This window comes from Mycosarcoma maydis, chromosome 5 (genome assembly GCF_000328475.2).
Source record: "Mycosarcoma maydis chromosome 5, whole genome shotgun sequence".
Lineage (NCBI taxonomy): Eukaryota > Fungi > Basidiomycota > Ustilaginomycetes > Ustilaginales > Mycosarcoma > Mycosarcoma maydis.
The window spans coordinates 500,104-524,507 of record NC_026482.1 but is presented as its reverse complement, the minus strand read 5'-3'; the positions used below and the strand labels follow the sequence as shown (position 1 = coordinate 524,507).

The window sequence follows — 24,404 nt, the reverse complement described above, 5'->3', positions numbered from 1 at the left end:
TGATGGACGGGCAGGACGCTGTTCACATCGCAAGATCTGCTATATACGGTACGGTAGAATCAACTCAACAGCGAATCTCTTTTTTCCCACGTGTTTGAGATGCCCCGCAACAATCACGATTCACGATTCACGATTCACGATTCACGATTCACGATTCACGATTCACGATTCACGATTCACGATTCGTGATTTACGTTAACTTATAAGGATTTGCTGTTGATGCGATTAGCAAGCGATGGCCTGGGCACAAGCTCGCTTGGCTCGCAACGGACGGTGATGGTACCGTGCACACTTGCACACAAAGCCAGTGCAAAGGGGCTTAGACCATGCTTGGGGCCGATCAAAGTTCAGCATCTTCTCACGTCCTGGCTCGGCACGTCGGCGGTTGCACCACAGGAACGCGTTAACGCATTAATTAATCACGAGTCAAGAATTCGTGATTCACGATTCACGATTCACGATTGTTTCAAAAACCTTTTATTTTTCATGTTCATCAGTTCTGCTAGAGTGTGCGGGTGAGCCACGAGTCGAAGTTTAAATGAATTAAGTTAATAATTGCATTCGTGATTCTCGTGAATCTTCCGAGACATTCACGATTTCCAAGATTGGCAGTCAAACTTGAACTCGATGATGCTCAAAGTATGCGGCGGTCGACACAGTGACGTTATTGGTTGTCTTGGACACCGCTTGGGCTTTGCGTGGTAGGGCGCGCACACTCCAAGAATCCACTCCTCGCTTGTTCAGCATGGGGAAGAGCTCTATTCTTGGAGCTCCGCTTGGACGCCTGCCTCGTCATATACTTGGTTGACTCGCATTCTTACAGCCTTAGCATTCGTGATTGCTGATGCCTGGCTTACAGCTGATACTATAAAGGCCAAGCGCTTGGGGTGTTTTGTTGGCTATCACCATTCATACACAACCGTCGACTTTTAACTTCGTTTTAGCAAGATGCGTTTCGCAGCTTTCACGTCGCTGGCTGCGCTTGTGCCCGCTTTGACGCTCGTCGCAGCACAGGATGGCTCCGCCATCTCGGCGACTTCTGTGGTCAGCGGCGTAGCCTCGAGTGCTAGCGTTACTGGTGCAGCTTCTTCCGTCACCAGCGCGGCTTCGTCCACCATCACCAGCGCTTCCGGAACTGGTACTTCTGATTCAGCTGCTTCCAGTGCTTCTGTCAACCCGTTGACCGAAAAGCCTCCGGCAGCTGTGCCCTCAGCCACGGGCAGCCCCACCGGTTTCATCCCCACAGGCGCTCTTCCGCCTTCGCAGGATCTTTGCTCGTCGCCCATCTACTGCCCTGGTCCTCTTCTCCAGGCGGTGCAGCTCGCGGGTATCTTTGAGGACAGCAAGACGTTTGTCGACAAGCCGACCTCCAAGCCCGAATCCGAAGTCGTCGACAACTTCAACCGCTTGGGTGGCGGTAATACCAGCAACATTACGTATCAGGAGATCGTGCAGTTTGTCCAAGACAACTTTGTTGCAGAAGGTGTCGAGCTGGTACCTGCCGACCTGGGTGACGAATTCGTCGAAGACCCCGAATTTTTGACGCGAGTCGAGGACGAAGTGGTCCGCGACTGGCTCAAGCAGGTTCACAGCTACTGGGAGCTGCTTGCCCGTACAACCAATTCGTCCAGCCCTTCAGGAGCGCAGTGCGATGGCTGTGTGTCTTCGTTCATCCCTTTCAACGAGAGCCGTGTGTTTGTGATTCCAGGAGGCCGTTTCCGCGAGCTCTACTACTGGGACACTTTTTTCGTCATCGAGGGCTTGATCACCTCGCAGCTGCAGTCAGTCGTCAAGGCGATCCTTGAAAACTTTGGTGATCTCATCGACAGGCTCGGCTTCATCCCCAATGGCAACCGTATCTACTATGAGAACCGGTCGCAACCGCCCTTCTTTGCTCTAATGGTGGACAAGTACATCGAGGCCTACAACGACACGTCGGTACTCGAGCGTTTCTTGCCACTGCTCGAGCGTGAAATGTGGTTCTGGAAAAACAATCGAACCATCGAATTCACGTCTCCTTTCACCAACAACACGCACAACGTAACTCACTACAAGGTCGATACTTCGGCGCCACGTCCAGAGAGCTACTTGGAAGACTACAAGACAGTCCAAGACGCTGGCGAGTCGGGTCTCGAGCTCAATGATACGCAGAAGGCTACGCTTTACTCCAACATTGCGGCAGGTGCAGAGAGCGGCAGCGACTACTCTGCTGCTCGTTGGTCATCTCGGCCCACGATCAACTTGAGCGATACGATTCCCGCTCAGCGTTTCCTGGAAACGGCTGCGCAGCTTCCGGTGGATCTGAATGCCATCTTGTTCGCATGTGAACAGAAGCTCTCGGCTTTCTACAAGATCTCTAGCAACCAGACTCAGGTCAATGCTACGCGTGCCAATTACTGGGCACAGCAGGCTCAGGCACGCAAGGAAGCCATCCTTGACCTCTTCTGGGACCCCAGCAAGAGATTCTTCTACGACTTCAACACCACGCTGGGTGATCGCGCACCCTTCTTTACTCCGGCCGGTTTCTTCCCGCTCTGGGCAAAGATCCTGCCACAGGAGTTCGTCAATGAGTCGATCAGCATCGATCAGCGCAGACAGAATCTGCAGGGAGTGTTTTCTGGACTGCGCTACATCATCGACCGCTTTAATGGCACGCTTCCCGCTTCGCTCGTCACGACGGGTCAGCAGTGGGACTTTGCCAACGCCTGGCCACCTCACACGTACATCGCACTTGAAGCGCTTCGAAATGTGCCGGACATACTCGGTGCTGGTGCTCAACTTGCTGCCGAGAACGGAAGCTTTGCGTTGATCCCGATGCACAACGGTACGAACCAGCTCGGTCAGACACAGGACAGCCTTCCGGTTCAAGGACTCGAGAACCAGCCTGGTAGCGCGATCAACGAGACGCTAGCTGGTGCTACGGATCCCAACAACGCTGCTGTGGAGCTCAAGCCCGCTTTGAACACGGGCAATACGACCAGTGGCGAGAGCTGGCGCGACGAGTTGGTGCGCGAACTCGCCAATCGATACGTCGCCTCGGCCCTTTGCTCGTGGAGGGCCACAGGTGGAAAACTCAACACTACCGATCCCGCGTTCCAGCCGGTTGCGGATGACGTGCTTACCGCCAACGGCCTGAATGCTTCCACCGCGATCGGTAACATGTTTGAGAAGTTCAATGCCTCGGACATCAATGCTGCCGGGTCCGGTGGAGAGTACGTGGTCCAGACAGGCTTCGGCTGGACCAACGGAGTGGCCATCTGGTTGGGAGGTCAGCTGGGCGCCAACCTGACTAGACCCGATTGCCCTCCCGTAATCGCACAGAACACTACCCCTGCTGAAGCATAGATGCGCTATCACCCATCCGCTCCTTCTTCCTCCAGAGAATAGAAGTACAGCATAAACCCAAGACATGCAATCGGTCTTTCGTCGTAGTCTGGCAAGTGGTGCATGTGTACATGCCGCATGACAGCGTCTCGTGTCTGATGATGAGCAGTCATGAGTCGTCAGTGTTCATGGTTGGCAAAACTGGGTCTTTTTCTCTGCCTGTTTTAATGAACCAATTTACGAATCGTGAATCACAAATGTCAACTAGTTATTCGAGATTGTGACTGTAATTCTAAGCTGAAATTTACGCTTTTGAGCCTGTGAGTTGTTGGCACGAAATCGCAGAATAGACAAGGGTTCAACAACACGGACCACAACACGCTATTCGCAACTTGCCACCATCATGGCTTGTAGCCGCTCTTGTTACTTGTTCTCACCGATCCAACAAGCTGGTTGTCTGGCGACATCTTTGTGTACGCGAACCGAAGCATTTGGCGACGCTGTGGTCGATACGTGGCAAGAGATTCTGGAGCGCTCGGGGCGCATCTGCGGGTTGTCGAGCGGCTGGAGCGATGAAGCGAGCGATTGCATCACAAGATGCTGTATCAGCGAAAAAGCCGAAAGCAGGCTCGGACGATGAGATGATGCTGCCTACTCGAGCGACGGCTTGTGCTTCTGCCACGACAAGCTCGAACGGCGAAACAGTCGAGAGGCCAACTCAAAAACTCGCGTCGATCTTCGAACCTCGCACCGTTCGCAGCAGCACAACCTCTCCCAATCTCGCCCGTTCACGCTTAACGTGGCTTGAACCCATCGGCGCGAATAAGACGTGTCTGCATGCCATCTATGGTGACCCACAACCGACGTCTAAGATCGCGTTTTTCGATCTGGACGGCACCCTGATTCGCCCGAAAAATAACAAGACCTTCCCTTCGAAAACCGACGAGTTCGACTTTGAGTTACTCTTCTCCACACGTCCTCCAGGCATGCGCTCTCTCTTGGAACGCATTCGGCAGCAACATCTCGATGGCTATGCGATTGTGATCATCACCAATCAGAAACAGACGGCGTATTCGGCCAAGTCCGGATTGGCAACGTGGAAGAACAAGATGGCGCATATCGCAGCAGCGATGCAGGTGCCGATGCGCGTGTTTGCTGCATTGGGCGATGATGAGTATCGGAAACCGAGGTTGGGTATGTGGACCGAGTTTTTGCGGACGAATCGAGGGGTCGAGGTGGACAAGGAGAAAAGCTTTTTCGTGGGAGATGCGGCGGGGAGGAAGAAGTACCGCGATCATCAGGACACAGATCTGAAATGGGCGTTGAATGCTGGTATTCAATTCTACACGCCGCAAGAGTATTTCTTGGGGCGCGAAAGGGAGTACGAGATTCCGATGAGGCCTTGGAGTCCGTCGGCGTTGAAACGTGCTGATGCGACATTGAAAGGGTTAATTGCCGAGCCAGAGGACGAGATGGTGACTGTGGACGTGTCGCTGATCGACAAGGAGGCGAGTGCTAAAAGTACGATTCTCGGCGTCGGTCATGGTTCGCATGAAGCTTCAGAGATCGTGCTGTTCGTCGGTGCACCAGCATCCGGCAAGACGTTTCTGTTCAACCGAGTGTTTGCACCTGCTCACTATGTGCATGTCAACCAAGACACGCTTCGGACCCGAGACAAATGCCTCGGCGTGGTTCGCGAGAACATCCAAGCCAATCGATCGTGCGTTGTCGACAATACGAATCGCGACCGTGCAACGCGCAAGCATTACATCGATCTCGCCAGGAGCCTCGGTGTGCGTATCCGGTGTCTCTACTTTGACGTCCCCAAACACGTGTGTGTGCACAACAACCACTTTCGCGCACACCACGGACCGACAAGTGGCCAAGAGCTCGTGCGCTCCTTGTTGCCCGCTACCGCCATCGAAAGCTGGTTCAAGGATCGTCAGCCTCCCTTGCGCGACGAGGGCTTCGACGCACAGATCATCAGGATCGTTGGGCGCTGGAGTGGTGACAAAGATGTCGAGAAGAGATATCGCATGTATTACCACTGAAGAGACATGTGAAGAATGTACATGTGCACAAACAGCGTTTACGCAGAGGGTTCACACCTGAGCAATTGCCTGACCATCCGCACGCGGATCGGAACCTGCCGCCCAGACCAACTTGCCCACATCGTTGTGAACCTTTTGAATCACCTGACCTCTTCCGAACTGCAACCTGCCCCAGCCGTTCACGACGTTGACTTGATGGCCCATGCGTTGCAGCTCATCCACGACGGCCTGATCAACGCCGTGCTCCAGGTAGACTTGCGAGGTGGCGCCTTCTGGACCGACCATGCCGGCGCCGATGCAGAAGCGCGGGGCATCGAGAGCGTCCTGGATCGAGAAGCCATGGTGGAGGATGTTCAACAGCACCTGAAGCTGACCTTGCGGTTGCATGAAGCCTCCCATGACGCCAAAGGAGAGGAAGAGCTCGTCACCACGTGTAGCCATGGCGGGGATGATGGTGTGGTACGGACGCTTGCGCGGAGCAACGCAGTTCGGGTGGCCATCCACGAGCGTGAATCCCGCACCGCGGTTCTGCAGCGTGAAACCGCATCCGGCGGGCACAGCGCCCGTTCCAAACCCAGCATAGTTCGAGTTGATAAAGCTGCACGCATTGCCATACTGATCAGTGACGGAAAAGTAGACGGTATCGCACGTATTCGCCGGACTCCCCTTCTCCAGCTCCGCCGAGGCCTTCTTCGGATCAAACAAGCGCGCTCGCTCAGCAAGATACTCAGGCTTGAGCAAAAGAGCTGCGACATCGTGTTGCGAGTGGTGCGGGTCCGACACATGGTATCGAGTATCAGCAAACGCTAGACGCAATGCTTCGATCAGCGCATGCAGGTATTCCGCAGAGTTGTGCTTGACTTGAGCGAGGTCGCCCACCTTGCCCTGGTTTTGCAGCTGGTCAAGGATACCCAGTGCAACGAGCGTGGTGAGACCTTGGCCATTGGGTGGGCACTCGTACATGGTGACGCCCTCCTTGCCCGCCAGGTCGCGCGCTCCAGCTGGGTGGTTGTAGGTGTACTTGATCGGCTCAACCTCTTCGGTGCCCCGGTCGAGGTGGTCCTTGAGATCGTCGAGCTCCAGCACTCCACCTTGAGACTGGACGACATCGACAATGGCTTGTGCAACGCGTCCCGTGTAAAAACCTTGTTTGCCCTTCGTTGCGAGCTCGCGCAAGGTACGTGCTAGCGTCGGCATGCGCATCAATTCTCCCGTCCGAGGTGCGCGGCCATGATAGAGCATTTCGTCGGCGTTGGGCGAAGCGCTCTTGATGAGTTTTTCGCTACGAGCCCACAGATATGCGGTGCCCTCGTGCACCGGGTATCCCTGTTCCGCCAGTCGAATGGCTGGAGCGAGGATGTCCTGCATTGTGAGCTTGCCGCTACCGAGCTTTTCGACGGTATCCACCCAGGTCGCCGCGGCTCCGGGGACGGTGACGCTATGAATGCTATTACCAGGAATCTCGACGCCCTGAACGCCTTTGGAACGCAGCATGTCGAGCGTCATGGCTTGAGGTGCACGGCCTGAACCATTGAATGCGCGAACGGTACGTTTTTCGGCATCGTAGAAAAGGCAGAATGCGTCTCCTCCAATACCGGTATTGCAAGGCTCAGTAACGTTGAGTGCCGCAGCGACGGCAACAGCAGCATCCGCAGCATTGCCACCGGCATTGAGAATCTCGATACCCGCCGAAGAGGCGAGCGGCTGCGAAGATGCGACGACACCTTTGGTGGAGAGTACTGTGGAACGACGCGATGCAAACCGCATGTACTCGGTGTTGTGGTGCGGATCGGTGACCGACCAGTCAAACGGAGAGCGTGTGGTTGTCATTCTCTTTCCATGAAGGGGGGAGAAGCTGAATCAGGTGGTAGCGAGGGGAATGATATGGGTCCAAGTGAAGCAAGGATTTCGCTAGAGCACAAAGCGTAGGTCTTTCCACACAGATTAGACCCAATTTGGAATAAAGCGTGCCCAAGGAGAGGCTGTGAGCGGCTATTGGTTACATACACGAGAAGAAAGGCGTTTCGGTCGGACGTGCGATACCTGAGCTGGTGTGAGTCACACACACTCACGAGGGAAGCACTTTGACGGGCACGTTTGCTCTCAGCGGTCAAACCTGAGCTTTCGAATTGCATGGCCCAAGCGTGAAGCACGCAGTCGCCCCACGCCCAAGTTCGCGGTCGTGAGTCTGTGTGTTACATCCTTCGGTGTTCAAGCCGGCGAAAATCTCTCTAGCAGCAGCGTAGCACACTCGTGATTTGCCTCGGGAATATTCACGATTGGAATTCAATTCCGCATTTCGCTGGTCTTGCTGCCGGCAATGCAAAACGAACAGCAGCCATCCATACCTATGACGCATGACCGCTTTCTTCCAACTCTCTCTGACTGCATCTACATCCTTTGCCGTCATGTTTTTATGGACGAACAATCGTGAATGTGCTCGACACTTGCAACGTCAAAAGAGACAGCAGAGCCTGCCAAGAGTGAGCTGCTGAAGGGTGGTATCATTGAAATCCATAACCATCCAAACATGAATTAAAAGTACACGTGACAATAAAACCACCTGGGGTCCAATTCCTCAAGAATCATCTCGATTCACTCGAGCTACTGTTGGTTGCTGTCGCAGAGACTTGTACAGCTGCGTGACTCTGAGGCACGCCCATGCTGACTCCCGTCACTGGAATAGGCGCAGCCGACAGGCTGTTCGAGGGGAGTGGCTCTTCCAAGCTGGCCACGTACTGATCGAGACTGTTGATAAACGACGCTGTGAACGGGCTCAAGGGAGCAACCGGGTAGCCATAACTGGCGTCTTGTCGACCGATCGCCGCTTCTGCACGTGCCAGGTCGTTAAAGCTCGCATCGGGCCCAAAGAAGCTTGCACAAATGTAGGGGCAGTCCGGATTGGAGCTAGTTCCGCTTCCAGCTTCGTTGGTTGGCGCAGCCGATGTGAGACCGGGCATGACAGCGGTAGAAGGTGTTCGCGCTTGACCAGGCTTGCCAGAGGTAGGCAAGTAGCCATTACCGTTGGGGGCGAGTGTGCTGCTGGTACCCGATGCAGCTCGACGCTTGGCCGCACCGCTACCAAAACCGTTGCTGGATGAGGCGGTGTTGGATGTGCCCATGCGAAGCGATGCGGTCTGCCATGGCTGCTTCTGCCAGAGCGCTTCAATGTCGTCAAACGAGTTGGCATTAGCAGGAGCCGTCTGACCGTCAAAGGGTAACTTGGTGCGTTCCAGGGAAGAGGCGGAGGCAGAATGCGCTAGGCTGTGTGAGCTGTTGCTGCTCGAACCGGGCGAATTGTAGGCGGGCGACGTGCGTCGAGCTTGGGTCAGACCAGGTGTAGATCCGCCCGAGTAGCCGGAGGCTGTCGAGTACCAGCTTGGGTTGCGGATGGGTAGACTGTCAGCGGAGCGGCTGCTCAACGGCCCGCCGCCTCGTGTAGACCCCATTGGAAGGCTGGAGCCCGCTAGCACATCATCCGCCTTGCGCTTGTTGCGATTCGACTCGGGTGGTTGGATGGCTCTTGCGCCGTCCATGGCCAGTTTGGACTTGCTCGAGAGCGCCTGGAGCAAAAGACGCACAAATTTGAGATCATCGGTGATCTGCGCACGCAATTCAGAGCTATCCCAGTCGCACGACTCTTGCGGGTGCGTGTCGAGCATAGAGACAAAGTGGATGAGGACGAGCGAAGCGATGATGGACATTTGTGCAAAAAACCAGAGGCGCGAAACCGAGTTGTGCTGCGTGCGCATGCCCTCGCCGATCATGGCTCGTTGCTCGTCTAGTGTGGCATTCTCGCGCGGTGTGAACCACTTGAAGGCGTTGCGGAAGACCTTGATGATGAGCATGGAGGCGGCAAAGCTAATGTCGCGCGACTCTTTGTACCTGGGGTTCGTCCAGGACTGAACGTAGAAGCGCTTGTGAAGGGTGAGCAGCTGCATCTGGACGGCCAGAGCCATGGCGGATCGGTGCCATCGTTCTGGGCTGTCCGCGTCGTCGGAATCAATGAGCGAATCGTCAAAGCGCAGATGCTCGGGGATGCTAGACTCTATGGCGACAACCTCTTGATGAAGCTGTTTGGTAAATTCGTAAGCCTCGGCTTCGCTCATGCGGATGCGATGGCTTGCGCGACGTGCCACGTCGCTGAGCTTGAGCTTGTAGCGCATTGGCACCGAGACCAACTCGTTTTTGTGTGCGTCTGGACCGAACAGCGAAGGCAGGCTGGTGTTGGCTGGGTCGATGATGTAGCTACGTTTGACGTTGCCAGCTGAAAACCAATCCTGAATGCAGAGCGTAGCAAAAAGACCGATGCGATCCTTGCGCTCGTCGGCGGGTAGAGTATCGGGCGGTTCAACGTCGAGCTGAAGCGCATACGCCATGAAACAGATGTTGGCCATCATGGCGGAGCCGACAGCGGGACCCTTGAGCGCGCTGAGACACGAGCTGAGCAGGACCATTGTGCGGACGTTGTCAATGTGGAGTTCTTCATAAATGTCGAGCACGGTGAGCGCATGCTGAGAAGCATCGAGAAAGACGGTGAAAGCCTGCTTGCCAAACTTTTCGAGCAAGATCTCGCCTTCCAAGGGTTCGCCAAAGACGAGCGCAGCGCCACAGAGAGCGTGAATGGTGGCGACGAGGCGGAGAGTGTCGCGCATCTCTGTATATGGGAGCGCATCGGGACGTCCATCCCAGAAGAGCCTAACCTCTTCGATGGAGCGCTGCCTCTTTCGGAAGTTGTCTTCTGGAATAAGGTGGGCCATCCAGGATAGCTCGCGAAAGTAAAAGTCGGTGAGACTGCGAACAATGGTGTTGTCGGGCAAAAGGGAGAGTAGGTCAAAGAGAGTCTTGCGCGTGAGTTCCTCGGACGAATACTGATGCATCTGGGAAAAGCCGAAACCGAAACCCCAGGAGATGGAGCCAGCGGCGTAAGAGGGACGTGGGGTGCGTGTGGGAAGGGAAGAGGTGGCAGCGAGAGCAGCTTTGTTAGCTTCGACAGCGCCAAGCTCGGCAAGGGTGGAGAGCTTGGAGGTCGAGGCGGTACTGCAAGGGGCGAGGCTGGCGTTGGACGTCTTTCTGGGAGTGGCGTTGGAAGGGGTGGAAGAAGACCTGGCACCGGGCAGCTCGACGCCTAGGGAGCTAGCGATGGCGCCCATCATGGCCTCGAGACGGTCAAGACGCTCGTTGACCTGAGAAGAGTCGCCACTGTCTCTGCCTGCTGTCTGAGGGCGTACTCCTTCGGCCCACTCGCACTTGCTCGACTCACCGCGATCGCGACAGGCGCCGCAAGGCCAACCACGATCGCATTTGAGCTTTCGCCTGCGACATGACTCGCAAGATACGGCCTTCTTTGTTGCCTTTTTTGGGGGGGGGTTGGTACGGGTAGCTTCTGCGGTGTTGGAGCTAAGTGAAGTGTCGTCTGGATTTGAAGTCATGCTGGCGGGTGGAGCGGCGTTGGCAGACGGTTGCCGCGGTAGACGCGACGGGGTCGACGAAACGGTGACACGGCCACGGTTGATGAGAGTGCTGGGCGAAATGAAGGGGTTGTAGATGGTAGCAGTGGAAGCAGATTGGCTGTATTGACACGGAGACGGGTCTGGACGATGTGCGGAGGAAGCAGGCGGAAGCAAGGGAGGTGGAAGTGCAGGGCCGTGCGGGATGGGCGTGGTGGAAGCCAAGGCGGTGCGAAGGGGTGGAAGCTTGACGTCCGAGGAAGGAGAGACGGACGAAGCAGATAGAGAGGATGACGATGAACGGCGAAGCCGATGATGGTGGTAAGAGGCTGACGAGGTAGCCGATGCGGTGGGAGCAGCAGGAGCAGCAGGAGCAGTGTTGGAAGGTGGTCTGGATAGTTGACTGGAGGATAACGTGGCTGGCGGCCGTGTATGAGGACGCTTTGGCATGGCAGGAACAAAGGCGAGCTACGGAACGACGAGTTGGACGGCAAGATTGGCGTTGACTGGATAGCCGCGGAGGAATGATGGCTGTGCTTAGCCGTGGAAGTTCACGTCGAGAAAGCGTGGGGAGAGGCGAGGAGAGAATCCTACTGGAGCCAGCGGGTATTGCTATCAGATCCCAAGTGGAAACGAGCCAACGAGCCAACGAGCCGAGGCTCGGGACAGCGACTGCAAGTGGATGAGGAAGCGGATGTGGCTGAAACGAAGTCTGTTGTTCCTTGGATAGCGTAGTGGATGCAGAGAAGCAGCCAGAGGCACGAGACTAGCGAGTAGGAACACGCAGCGAAGCGAGGGTTTGGTCGGAGCCGAATGATTTCCGAAGGAAGCGGGTCTTGACCGTTACCATGTGCATGTGCACCAAGTATTTGTTCGAGGTGGAGGGTGAGTCAGGTTGATGGCGCCCAACACTCAACGTGGAACCCAAGCGCGAACGACGGGCAGCACAGATATCGTTCTAAGAAGTGTGAGTGTGATTCGACTCACGACTCACAAAGTGCATGTGCATGTGCACTGTGCATGCGCCTTGGCCTTTGTGCCTTTTTGCCTTTGTGTTGGGCTATTGTTTGATCAAGCTGAGATGCTCATGTCGTTAATCAACTAGTTCGACCCGCCTATACGGAGATTACGTTTCGCGCGCCAGGTGAGCGTCTGTCTCATCGTGCCGTTGTTCAAACCAGACAGCAGACAGGAACGAGTGCGTTGAGCGTAAGAGCGAAAGAGCGAAAGAGCGAAAGAGCAGAACAGCGGATCACGGATTCGAGATTGGTGATTGCTGATCCGATTCACGATTGGATTTTCAAGTGTGAGCAGGCTCAATCTGAATTTGCTCCGAGGACTTGACGGACATGCACGTCATTCACGATTCATATTTGTGCATTCACTTGTATAACTTGACCTAGTAAAGATCATTTCGAAAAGTTCTAATAATCATGCCACAACAAAGGCACAGAGCCAAAGCCGAGACTGCGCAAATTCACCAAATCATGAACTGATCCAATTTATTGAAATCCCCCTTCTCATTCGGCTCGACTCACGACTCAGCTCCATCGGAAGTTGGCCACCAATCACGGAATCGTGAGTCATTTTGGCAAGTTGTGCAGATGTGGACTCGTCACGTGTTACCTTAGATGCCCGCGGTAGAAATGTTAGTGCATGCCATCTTAACAGTTGACGAGAAGCTCGATCTAACATGTTCTCATCGCCAACCCTGAACGTACAACATCGTGCAAACGTGAAAATCCGTGTCCATTCACGATTCACAATTATTCACGAGAGTGCATGCGTTCGTGCGTCATGCCTCGGCTTGACCTGAGACCGACCAATCCGGCAACAAAGCTTGCACGCTGACCGAATCACGAATCATTCACGATTCGTTCCTCTTCCTCGCCTCGCCTGTCTCAGAGTCTGAATGCAATCCGGTCTGCTGCCCCATGCGATAACCGGTCTAGCCTCTTTGGTCGTGCTGAGCTCAGCTTGCGAGGGTCCCCATAGGTGACAAGCCGCAACCAACCACCGGACTGCTTGCGTGTCTCATTGTGGGCATCTGCGCTTGCTAATTCGAGCGATGGTGCAACACCAGCTCAAACGCATTGACATGTGACCAACCCGCCTTCTGAAATGCTGCAACTTTGGCTTCATTTACACCCCAAGCTCGTACACAAGGCGCGGTTAGGCGCTGCTTGCGTTTGGCTGGTGTCAATTGAAACCCGATATCGGGACAAGACAAGCAAGACAAAGACAAGCAAGACGAGCAAAGACAGACGAGCAAAGACAGGGAATGACCGACGTATGGCAGAAGTGGTGTACAAAAACACACCCGGCTAGTGCCAGGCCGATGCGCGTTTGGCCGCACTGCGTCACGCTGAGGCTGGCCTTTTTTCGGTTTTTCTGGTTTTTGGTTGATCCAAGTCCGGCTAGATCAAGTCCCCTGCCGTCTTGCCGGTTCAAGCGGCTGCGATCTTCCTTTTGACTTGCTCCTCCTGCTCAGTGGCGAGGAATCATATATACGCTCCTACCTTCCCCACATCTTTGCTATTCCTCAGCCCAGATCCCTCTTTCTTCGTACTTTCTCCGCTCTTTTCACCTCGTATACCCACGATGGCTCCACCCCGATACATTGAACTGCCAGCGGGTCTCAAGCCCGCCGGCACCCCTGGCAGCGAGCTGCTCGCGTACGAGCGTTCAAAGGCTTCCTTTGACCCCAAGGCTTTGGCAGAGTACATTCACGGCAAGGAGTTTCTCGAGCTACAGGAAAACATTGTCGAGATCCTCAGCTCGGACCCCGTGTTTGACAAGACGTCCGACTACTACTATGGTCGAGCCGACAAGTTCCGCCGTGCCATGCTCAAAGACAAGCGTCTCGCCCAGCTCGCCGCAGAGCACGGCTGGGGTCAGAAAGAAAACGCTATGGCCGAAAAGCTCGCCGATCTGCCTGGTCCGATGGGTCTGCACAAGAGCATGTTCTTGACCACGCTCTACAACCAGGGCTCGGACGAGCAGCGCAAGGCATTTTACGAGCCCGCGTCCAAATACGAAATCATTGGCTGCTACGCTCAGACCGAGCTCGGACACGGCTCCAACGTGCAGGGAATTGAGACCACCGCTACCTGGATCCCTGAATCGCAAGAGTGGGAGATTCACAGCCCTACGCTGACCGCCAGCAAGTGGTGGATCGGTGGTCTGGGCAGATCTGCTGACCACGCCGTCGTGATGGCTCAGTTGATCATCAAGAACAAGAGCTACGGCCCACATCCGTTTGTGGTGCCCATCCGTGATATCAAGACGCGTGAGATGCTGCCCGGCCGCACCATCGGCGACATTGGCCCCAAGGCGGGCTACAACACGACCGATAACGGATTTATGCTGTTCGAGCACGTGCGTATCCCGCACTTTAACCTGCTCGCTCGCTTCTCCAAGGTAGAGCCCGAGACGGGAAAGTATCTGCCGCCACCCAACGCCAAGCTCGCCTACGGTACTCTGACGTGGGTGCGAGCCAACATTGTACGCGAAGCGTCGACCGTGCTGATGCGTGCTGTTACGATTGCCATTCGCTACTGCGCTGTGCGAAGACAATTTGCGGACCGCGATGCGCCCAAGTTTGGCCATGATGGCAAGCCTCTGGAGACGCAGGTACTCGACTACACAATGGTGCAGATCCGACTGTTCCCCATTCTGGCGCAGGCGTTTGCGTTTCACTACACTTCGCGTTTCATGTTTGATCTTTACGAGCAAAACCAGGCCAATATTGAGTCGGGCGATCTTTCGTTGCTTGCCGACACGCATGCGTCGAGTTCAGGGCTCAAGTCGTTGACCACGCTGTACGCTAGTGATGCGATCGAGGTCTGTCGAAAGGCGTGCGGTGGACACGGTTACAGCATGGCGTCGGGACTGCCGGATTTCTACGCCAACTACCTGCCCAACGCGACGTGGGAGGGGGACTCGTACATGCTGTCGCAGCAGTGCACCCGCTACCTGTTCAAGACAATGCGCGGCATCAAGAGCGGCCGCGGCAAGGTGGACAAGAACATCACCACCGACTACATGAAGCGATACCTGGAGAACAAGGAGGAAAAGGCCAACATCCAATATAGCGGCGACCTGTACGACCCTCTCTTCTTTATGCGTGCATTTGGCCACCGTGCTGCGTACCTGACTGAACAGACGCTTGCACTGCGTGACGATGCCAAGCGATCGTGGAACTCGTTGCTGGTGGAACTCTACCGATGCTCCAAGGCGCACTCGCAGTACCTGTTGGCTCGCAACTTTGGCATGGCGATTCTCAAGGACGATAAGCTCAACTCGCAACCTGCGTTGCGACAGATTGTGCAAAAGATCTTTTTGCTGTGGGCGTGCCACACAATGGAGCAGGAGTCGGCGGATTTCCTGGCTTCAGGTTACATCAACGGACAGCAGTTCCACTTGCTGGGCAGCAAGGTGCAGGAGATCATGACCGAGCTGCGACCCAACGCTGTGGCAATTGTCGACGCGTTCGCCGTGCCCGACTACCTGTTGAACTCGGCGCTGGGACGATCCGACGGCAACGTTTACGAGGCGCTGTTTGACTTTGCGCTGCGTGAGCCGCTCAACTCGGCCAAGTGGAACGTCGATATTCACGATCTAGAGACGACAGACTTTGATTCCGACCTGCCTCGTGCCAAGTTGTAAATCTCTTGCTACCTTTCTTTCTTTCGTTCATGAATACAGTTTCTTGGAAGGATCTTGCCAGTATTTACGGGTCACTGATCGGGTCTGTGTCAACGAGATGAGCGTCACAATGAGGATGAGCAACCGCGAATCTGATGGTGGGATCGGGGGATTGCACTGGCTCGTCGCGTCACAAAGCGTTGCCAAGTCCTGCCAATATCGAAAGGGGTGCAGGGATGGCGTATCAGGCTGGGTGCTGGCTGTGTTGCCAAAAGTGCTTGGCGATGGCTCAGTGACGAGGCTTTAACTGACGCTTGGCTCAGGAGGAATGGCCAACGGCAATTGCAACTAAGTTAACTTAACGTTAGTTAGTCGAAAAAACATATAAAATAAAACAAAAAGCAGTCTTGGCAATCCCCACGCGCTGTCGGCCAAGCACATTGGCATGCAGCATGGTTTGGCTCGGCATTTCAGGCTCGTCGGCGAATCTGCAGTACGCAGAGACTGCACCAGAGATGGTAATGCTGTTCGGAGTCGGGGCGTGTGTCTGTACTTGTTCTTGCGGTGCGGTTAACGTCGTCGTTGATGCTCGGCGGTGTGAACGGCCAAGTTGAAGACAAACACGAGAGTTGCAAGCCAAGCCAGCTGGAATTCGCGCACAATTACGAATCACGAATTACGAATTGGGCTGTCAGCGTGGTTTCGGAAGGCGAAGGATGCTTACAAAACGACCTGCAGCTCGGATCCCCAGGGCTCGGGCCAAGCATCGCAAAACGTGCTTGTTGCATCTCGCATCTCGATTCAATTTTCACCGGCATGGAATGCACCTCTCATCGGCGGCCTCCTTGTTGGAACTCTGCCTACACTTTCTCACTTTGCTTTCTCCGATGATTCGTTCGAGATGCGTCGTGTTCAGTATATGGCGTGTTCGATCGTATCCGACCTTCAACCGAGATCCACAATTTTGTATGGTTGATTTCCTTTTCTGACACGCCGAAGCATACGTGATTGCTTCGGTGGGCGTAAAGGTTTAGCGAGTTCTTCGGCAGTACCGAAAGGCTGCGTCATGGTCCAAAATTCCTCTCATTCACGATTGCATTTCGTTTCGGCGTGGTCCGCCGAGGCGGCGGACAAGCACAGAAAACAGAGTGGAGCTACGCAGAAGCATGCATGACGCAGTCTCAGGCTCAAGCCTTTTTTTCTATTTTAAATTTGGCTGCTGCTGCTGCTGCTGCTGCTGCTTGTGTGCTGCACGATTCGTGATTTTTGTTTTCATTAGCGCGTCGATCTTCTCGTGTTTGCGGTTGAGACGGCTGCTCCGAAAGGCGCATGTGGCACGGCTGGAAAGGGCAGCTTGGCGACTGATGACTGCTTGGCGTTTGACTGCTTGGCGTGTGCTGTGCTAGTCGTGAGTGGCAGCTCGCATAGCTTGCGACTCTGTCAAAAGGAACGAAGCTGTCAGGTGCGCCGATAAGATGAACAAGCCAAGCTAAGCTGTGCTCATGGTTGTGGTTTCAGCGCCTGTACGACCTGTGATTCACGATTACGGCGATTTCCTCGTCTTTCGCACATTACTCCTTCTCATCTTTGTCCTCTCCACGCTTTGCTCGACACTCGTTCATTCTCAGCTCACCGTCTTCATCACTGCCGTCGTTTCGAATGCGGTCCGTCTTAAGCTGCCTTCACCAACACCATCGTATCCACCTTTGAGCACGCTCGTACCTCACAATGGTGCTCTCATTGGTCGTTGACGACACCTCGCTCCTTCTCTTGCTTGTCCTCGTAGCCGCCCTCGCCACCTCCGTCTACGTCTCACGCTCCTATCAACCTCTCATTCATCCACTCATCCTCACCCGTCAAGCAGACGTCTCGCAAACAAGACAGCCCAAAGAGTCGGCCATCTATCGAAACGCCAACTCACCTTCTGGCTTCGACCTTGCTCTCAGGCCCAGGAAGGAGGTCAACGATATTGCCGACCTCATCAAGTATGGCGCAAATGGTTCCGAGCGCCACTCGCACAGATCCATCTACGGGAAAGCAAAATCCAACGACGACGTAGCTGGCGATGCTACGGCCTTTGCTACCGGCTTTATCAAACTCTCCTCCGCTCCTGTCAACCACACCGTCTTGGCCGTTGTATCGGAAGTCGATTCTTACGAGGCTCTCATTGCCTTGCTTGCCAACACGCACACCTCTGTCAGCTCACGCTTCCATGCTGCCGTGCTCTCTCCCGAGCAGCTCCACAAACACACCCCCTCTTCCTTGCCCACCACCCTTTCCAACAACGGTGCCCCTTCCGTCATTGGCGTTTTCACCACCGCTAACTCCATCGACGCTGTTCTCGCTCTCCCCTTGATCGACCCTTCCGCTCTCATCATTGTTCCCGCCGCCGACTTCGATCATGTCAAAATGCGCGTCAACGACTACTTTGGCGGCTCACATCGTCTCCGCATCTACGACTTTACCGCCGTCGTCCAGGCTGGCAGTCGTGGCTCCCTTCTTACCAACGAGGCCGTCAATCGCCAGGTCATCGACCGTGTGCAGTCGTTCTACTGGAATGCTGCCTCATCCCAGTGGATCGCTGTTCAGCACGCCAACCTGATTGCTGGCGTCACATCCCAGCTTGCCAGCTTCCCCGCTGACAAGATTCCCACCACCGCTGACCACCTCTTTGTCGAGGGCTCCTCCGCCATTGATGCTCCTGCTTCGTCTCTTATGGCCACACGTACACCCTTCGGATTCGCACTCGCCCTGACAGCTCTCTACACTGGCTCCGCCATCACCTCTGACCTTGCCACGGCCAGCTACGACGATCCCAATCCCGCTCCTTCCACCGCCTTGGTCCACGCCAAGCCTACCCTCGTCTATGCCTCCGCCGAGGGCGCTTCCTCGCTCGCCTGTGCTCTTGCCACCTGCAGCCGTCGGTCTCCGCTTGTCTCCTGGGCTACCAAGAACAAGCTCTTCACCCTCCGCAACGGCACCTTTTCGCGCAACGGACTCGCCGACCGTCTCGTGTTTGCACTGCCTCGGCAGATCACCGGCACTGTCAATGTCCGCAACGTCTTCATCGCTGGCCGCGGCGACACTGTTCCTCAGGCTTTGCTAGATTCCCTGCGCTCCCACTTGGGCTGCTCCGTCCTCAACGCCTACCTACCCAAGTTGAAAGGTGCTGCTGCTACAGCCGCCGTCAGTGCCACTCATGTGTTTGACCTCCAGGCCTTTGCCGACCACGAGACCGGTGCAATGCAAGTGCCTGCGCATGTCGGCCCACCCTCGGTCTCTGCCGAAATCAAGCTCGTTCAGTCGCAGATTGCCCTCGATGCAGGTTTCACCATCACTGGCGACAGGCAACCTGGACATCTCGGCGATCCTATGGGCGAGATTCTCGTCCGCGGCAACATTCTCGCCCGCAGCACTAGCTCGGAAGATGACGATGGCTGGTCACCAACCGGCGATCTCGGCGCTATCCGTTCCAACGGCACCCTTGTCGTTCTGCGAGACGCGGATGAGGCCGACGTAGCTGGCGTGCCCACCCTCAGTGCTCGCAAGCCCGTCGTGCGCCAGCGCCGCCATCGCAGCCTTGGCTCGAGCACAGCAAAGACTGTCGTCACTGCTGCGCTCCTCATGGCCACCGCGATTACACCGGCATCCGCAGCTACATGGATGAAGCGTGGCAGCTCGATCAACAATACCATGAGCGATATGGCCAAGATGGGCATGCTCGTCGGCCAACGTGCATCGTGGGAGCAGGGCGCTTCGCAGGCAGCTCTGCTCGAACTCGACTATCCCGGCTGGTCCGTGTTTTCCTCGGTCGGCGGGGGGCCCCCTTTCAAACCAGGCAAAGAGCGAAAGGCGTCGGGTCCGCCGAACGAGGTGATCGCCATGGCCTACGCTTCCGCCTCGCGTTCCGATAATCTTGGCAGGATGGCGTTTCGAATCACAGGCGACGAGCAGACGGGCTCGGGAAGCTCGCTCGACGGCGCTGCGCCCGGCACCGAGGTGCTCCTCGCCGCATGGCTCGACGGCGAGATCGACCGCAACACCGGTGCCATGGGCTCTGGCTTCTACACCGACGCTGTGCGTAACACGCTCGACATGGTTCTGCGCCGCACGCCTCGAGCTCGCTCTGGTGCTATCAGCCATCGGTATTCGACTGTGGCACTCTGGAGCGACGCCATCTACATGATGCCGCCCTTTCTTTCGTTTTACGGCATGATCACGCGCAACAACACGCTCCTCCAGACTGCGTATGACCAGATCCGACTCCATCGTGACGTCATGCGATTAACCACGGGCGCATCCACCAACCTCTGGGGTCACATTCTGATCCCGGACAATAGGACGTGGACCGACGGCGGCGCGTGGGCGACGGGCAACGGTTGGGTGTTGGCTGGTATGGCCAGGACGTTGGCGACGATCGAGCAGAGTCAGGCGTCGTCGCAGATGACGCAGCAGAAGACGGATCTGGTGAATTGGATGCAGGAAATCCTCGATGCTTCGTGGCCGCTGCTCGACGAGCGTGCGTTGCTCTTCCACAACTACATGAACGACACTAGAACGTTTTACGATAGCGCAGGAACGGCGTTGATCGCCTACGCCACCTATCGACTCGCCTCAATGTCTCCGTCGAACAACAAGTGGATATCGCAGGCCGACGTTGTATACCGCTCGCTAGCTACCTCATTGAACGAGATCGGTCAGTTCCGAGAGGGATACCCAGTCGTGGACGTGCTTGCGTTTGTTCATCAGGGCGAGACGTCGTCCGAGTCGCTCGCTTTCATGATGCTCATGAACGCAGCCAAGCGCGATTACCAGAACAACAACGTCGTCCGCATCACCGCGCCTGGCATCGCTACCAATGCGGCTGCTTCGTCCACCTCGACCGCACCTGGTGCCGTGTTGGTTGCCATTGCTTTTGCATGCCTCCTCTTCACGCTTCTCTAGACATACCCCACTGTTGTGCATCCATTCGTCCAGTGCAGCGATGTGCGCTGAGAACGGACGCGAGTCAGTCTCGTTTGAGTATGGACTAACTTTTTCATCTTTTCCCCGCACGCTGGCGCTAAGGAACTGTGAACGCTGGCGTGTGGCTCTGCACATCTTTGTGTCGCTTTCACTTGTACTTCTTGTTTCACGTCTCTGGTTTTACTGCACACGTAGATTTTCACCGTCTCAACTTTGCAGCTGCGGTATGGGCTGTGGTCTGGATGTGCAGCGGAGGAGGTGTCTGGTGATTCACGATTCGTGGTTATTCGGCCACTTTGGATGGCGTGTGGCGAATGCAAATGTGTAAAGTAACATGCCATTTATGTTTACGCGGCGGGGGGATCGTTGCAGCGATGCTGGAGCTGGAACTCGTGGATGCGCTTGGCGATCCAGCCGCTCGTCCGTTGTTCTGCGCCATTGTACGGTTCGCCGATGCGGACGGCGTAGTGCATCATGTGGCAGTCGGCGTGCTGGTCGTGGTTGTTAGGTTTGCTCCAGAGCCAAGTGGTGCAGCCATTGCTTTCTAGGCACTGTTTCTGGCAGGCGTCTGGATCGGGTACAGGGCGAGCCTGACGAACACCGTGGTCGGCGTTGGTGAAAGCTTGCCAGTGTTGCTTGGTGGGGAGTAGGTGGGATGATGTCTCGTTTTGCGCTAGAGTGTCGAGTGCGATTTTGAGTGGCTTGGTGACGATGTAGTCGAACACGTCCGAGTGGAGGATGGTCTGGTTGGCACGTTTCTTGGATCGAATGTCGATTTCGATCTGCGTCCATACCGCCACTTCGTGTGGTTTGAGATGGTGGAAATTCAAGATGGGCTCGCACCACTTGTCTGCATCGAAGAGGATCTCTCGTGGACGTTGGTTTTGAAATCTGGATCCCGAGTCTCCGAGCTTGTCAATCGGTACGCTCGCGTGTTTACGTAGCGCGATACTAAGCTCGGCATCACCGCAACAGCTTGTGCTTACGTCCGAGTCGAACTTTGACGCAAACTTGTCATCCTTACCAAACGTAGAACGCATCAGCGTGCCCGACATGATGTAGGGACATCCGCCATTGGCAAACAGCTCGTTGCCTCGCATCAGGATCGATCCACATCCAAAAATGTGCTCTCTAGACGCGTCTTGTTGCGATAGAAACTTGAACAACGACTTCCAAAACACAAACGTGTCGGCTTCATACCCAATATACCAGTCAGCATCCGGATGGTGTCGAAAAGCATCCTGCCACATGTAAAGAAACTTCCACTTGTCCAGTTTCCATCCGTCCTTGAATTCGGTCGCGGTCCATTCTCGATCCTGGTCATTGTCCAGTAGCGAGTGAAGCTCGGTGTACTGTTGAGAGAACTCTTTGTTGTTGCGAACAAACGACGACACGTTGGCAAGAGCATCATGTACTGTGAACTCGCCGAGCTGCAGCGCCGAATCCGAATACACGAGCATCGACGGTCGAGCTTGGTCGCTCTGACTGGTGTCGTCGAGGCGAGGCTGGAATGCGCTTTGTGCAAGCAAGAGCTGAACCGGCAAGCGTTCGAATAGAACCGAAGCGCCAGTCTTAAGAACGATGACTGACTTTCCCATTACGCGTTGCACATCTCTGTCCATGCTCAACCCGGCTTCTTTGCCGTTCGGTACGTGGTCGGACGGAGTGCCGTGTGATATGGTCGCCAAAACCTGGTTGTAGCCACCTTTGACTTTGTTGCTGAGCTCCTGTTCAAGCTGATGGATCTTGTTTTTAGCAGCTTGAAGCGATTCGGCTTCCTTGCCGTGGAAAGCTGCTTCGAAGATGCCGATCCCAATCGCTAGGATCGAGATAACGAGCACCAGACGTTTCCAGCAACGACATTGTCGTTTTTCACCCACACTCGCACCCGTAGCGCGGTCCGGTAGAAGCAAAGAGTGCTGCTGTTGGTCGGCAATTTCGTCATCGCCTTGGTAAGTGACGACTACATGTGGTGTTCGCGATGATGCTGATGTGCGCGAGTTGACCATGGCTGGATGGTCACCGAGCAGACAGTGAGACGTGGTGGATAGAGGTAAGACTTTTGGTTGGTCGTGATGCAACGTAGAGGCTTAAAGCGTTGCATTGTAGCGCTGCATTTCAGTGGTACCATCCACATGAGATTGGCGTGACCCGCACCATCACCCGCCAGATTGTGTCGAGCGTCGGGTCAGCTTCATTTCCAGATAGGAGCGTTCGCATCGCGCGCTGTGGCCCACTTCATAGTCAACACGGATCGCGACTTTATCAAACAAGCCGAAGCGCGAGCGCGAGTGCGAGCGCACAAGCCTCTTTGGTCATTTTGCGACCTAGGAATAACACTGGTTGCAAACAAGCACGCAGCTTCAAGACCGTTGATGCACATTGTACACGCTCATAGTCAACGTTGACCGCATCTTTTCAAGTGGATCCCAGAGTCGATCAACGAGCCTGGGACAACATTGTGCGAGGGCTCATAGTTCCATGCGGTTAAGGTGCATGACTTTCTTGAGCTACTTTGGTCAACCATTGCGCCCTTTATGACTGTACAAACACCGCATCGATCGATCGACGGGGTGTGTTCTGCCTATCTGGTAACGGCAACGCCCGAGTGCTATGGAAGCAGGAGATGCTGAGCAATGTCGCGACGAGAAATGCGTGCTGATCCAGACTAGCAACGGGCTGCTAGACGACTGCCTTGCAATCAGACGAGAGAGCAGCAGAAGTCGGATTCGTCAAACACGCACACGTTGCCACTCAAAGTGTGGGGCAACAAAGCTTGGCTCTGAATCATTCGCCAACACTGTCTCGGCATCGAACAAAATCTGCGAACGCGTTTTGAATCGCATAGTGTTGCTCTTACTACTACCGGCCAAGTTACCCGTGCCACAGATGGCTGACACAGCCGCTCCAATACCACCTCGCTTTGGCGCAGAGATCATGGCCGGGTGACACGGAGGGCAAAAACCTTATCGGGCACTCGTGTTCGAAAAGCAGACCATCACACCAAAACCTGTACAATGTTGATGGTCAAGGGATTGCCGGATCGGCGAGAAAGCCGAGTGCGCATATGTCGTGGCCAGCATCAGCGGAGAAGCAATCGTGAATGTGCACAAGCGGATGCAGCATATGCAGAAGGCTAATTACAGGTGAGAATGCCGAACACAGCAACGTACCCATCGATGAAATCGTAGCAGCCATCAGCCGTCACCCTAAGACGTCTCGTACCAGGAACCAACGAAAGCACGGAAACGGAGGCGCGACGGTGTAACATAGAACAGCAAGAGTGCTCACAACTCCGAACTGTGACTCACGACTCGACGCTTGCCGGCCAAAAGGCGACTTTCACAGTAGGAAGAATAAAAGGGTTGCCGGTGAGCCGACTCGACCCTGCGCTCAAGGCAAATGGCGAAGAGCACAGAGGCGCTTGATTCAGTCTGCTTTGCTTTAGGGTCCGAGTGTTTCGAGACATAACTTCAACCAGACACGCTAGAAAGGGCCGACCGAGAGGAGCTCGTCAGCCAGCGATGCGGCAAGGCGAGGCGGAGTTTGAGCCAAGCAAATCACGACTCGTGAATGGTGATTCGTGATTGCCGGCGAAAGAACACGGGCGACGCAGATACGCCCGCTGTTCGTGGTTCTATCGAGTGGTTCTATCGAGGACAATCAAATCGCGTCACAGAAGCCAGCCGCTAGTCAAGCTTTAGCGTAGCGTGCGTTACCCGGGGTGGTTGTCGCATCAGCACAATGCGATCCGTTCCTACAAATCGCACCAGACGCAAATCAAGCTAATCATAGCGAGCGACCATAGGCGCAAGCTGCTAAACCCACATGCCACAAGCGCCAACCTACCACGAGGGTTTCCACGAGGGTTTGCAACCCGCTGCACAGCAGCGTGAGGAAAAAGTCAACGTGTAAGAGAGTTCGAGAAAGCCGAGTCAGGGCAAGCGGGCTTGTTCTGTCCAAGTAC

At 55.3% G+C, this 24,404-nt stretch overlaps 7 protein-coding genes across 7 annotated transcripts; 4 read left to right on the top strand and 3 right to left on the bottom strand.

Annotated features, from left to right (window-relative positions):
- Window positions 1-948: 948 nt before the first annotated feature.
- On the top strand, window positions 949-3,345 carry UMAG_02212 (uncharacterized protein; the record flags this gene model as incomplete). The annotated part of the gene is made up of 1 exon (XM_011390252.1): window positions 949-3,345. The coding sequence occupies one exon, from the start codon at window positions 949-951 to the stop codon at window positions 3,343-3,345; it is 2,397 nt and encodes a 798-aa protein (XP_011388554.1).
- Window positions 3,346-3,896: 551 nt separating this feature from the next.
- On the top strand, window positions 3,897-5,375 carry UMAG_02211 (uncharacterized protein; the record flags this gene model as incomplete). Its single annotated transcript, XM_011390251.1, has 1 exon — window positions 3,897-5,375. One exon carries the CDS (start codon window positions 3,897-3,899, stop codon window positions 5,373-5,375), a length of 1,479 nt encoding a protein of 492 aa, XP_011388553.1.
- Window positions 5,376-5,426: 51 nt separating this feature from the next.
- UMAG_10073 (uncharacterized protein) lies at window positions 5,427-7,205 on the bottom strand (the record flags this gene model as incomplete). The annotated part of the gene is made up of 1 exon (XM_011390498.1): window positions 5,427-7,205. One exon carries the CDS (start codon window positions 7,203-7,205, stop codon window positions 5,427-5,429), a length of 1,779 nt encoding a protein of 592 aa, XP_011388800.1.
- A 755-nt stretch (window positions 7,206-7,960) lies between these two features.
- UMAG_02209 (uncharacterized protein) lies at window positions 7,961-11,275 on the bottom strand (the record flags this gene model as incomplete). The annotated part of the gene is made up of 1 exon (XM_011390250.1): window positions 7,961-11,275. One exon carries the CDS (start codon window positions 11,273-11,275, stop codon window positions 7,961-7,963), a length of 3,315 nt encoding a protein of 1,104 aa, XP_011388552.1.
- Window positions 11,276-13,426: 2,151 nt separating this feature from the next.
- On the top strand, window positions 13,427-15,493 carry UMAG_02208 (putative acyl-CoA oxidase; the record flags this gene model as incomplete). Its single annotated transcript, XM_011390249.1, has 1 exon — window positions 13,427-15,493. The coding sequence occupies one exon, from the start codon at window positions 13,427-13,429 to the stop codon at window positions 15,491-15,493; it is 2,067 nt and encodes a 688-aa protein (XP_011388551.1).
- Window positions 15,494-17,200: 1,707 nt separating this feature from the next.
- On the top strand, window positions 17,201-20,416 carry UMAG_02207 (uncharacterized protein; the record flags this gene model as incomplete). Its single annotated transcript, XM_011390248.1, has 1 exon — window positions 17,201-20,416. One exon carries the CDS (start codon window positions 17,201-17,203, stop codon window positions 20,414-20,416), a length of 3,216 nt encoding a protein of 1,071 aa, XP_011388550.1.
- Window positions 20,417-20,784: 368 nt separating this feature from the next.
- Window positions 20,785-22,446, bottom strand: UMAG_02206 (uncharacterized protein; the record flags this gene model as incomplete). Its single annotated transcript, XM_011390247.1, has 1 exon — window positions 20,785-22,446. One exon carries the CDS (start codon window positions 22,444-22,446, stop codon window positions 20,785-20,787), a length of 1,662 nt encoding a protein of 553 aa, XP_011388549.1.
- Window positions 22,447-24,404: the final 1,958 nt, after the last annotated feature.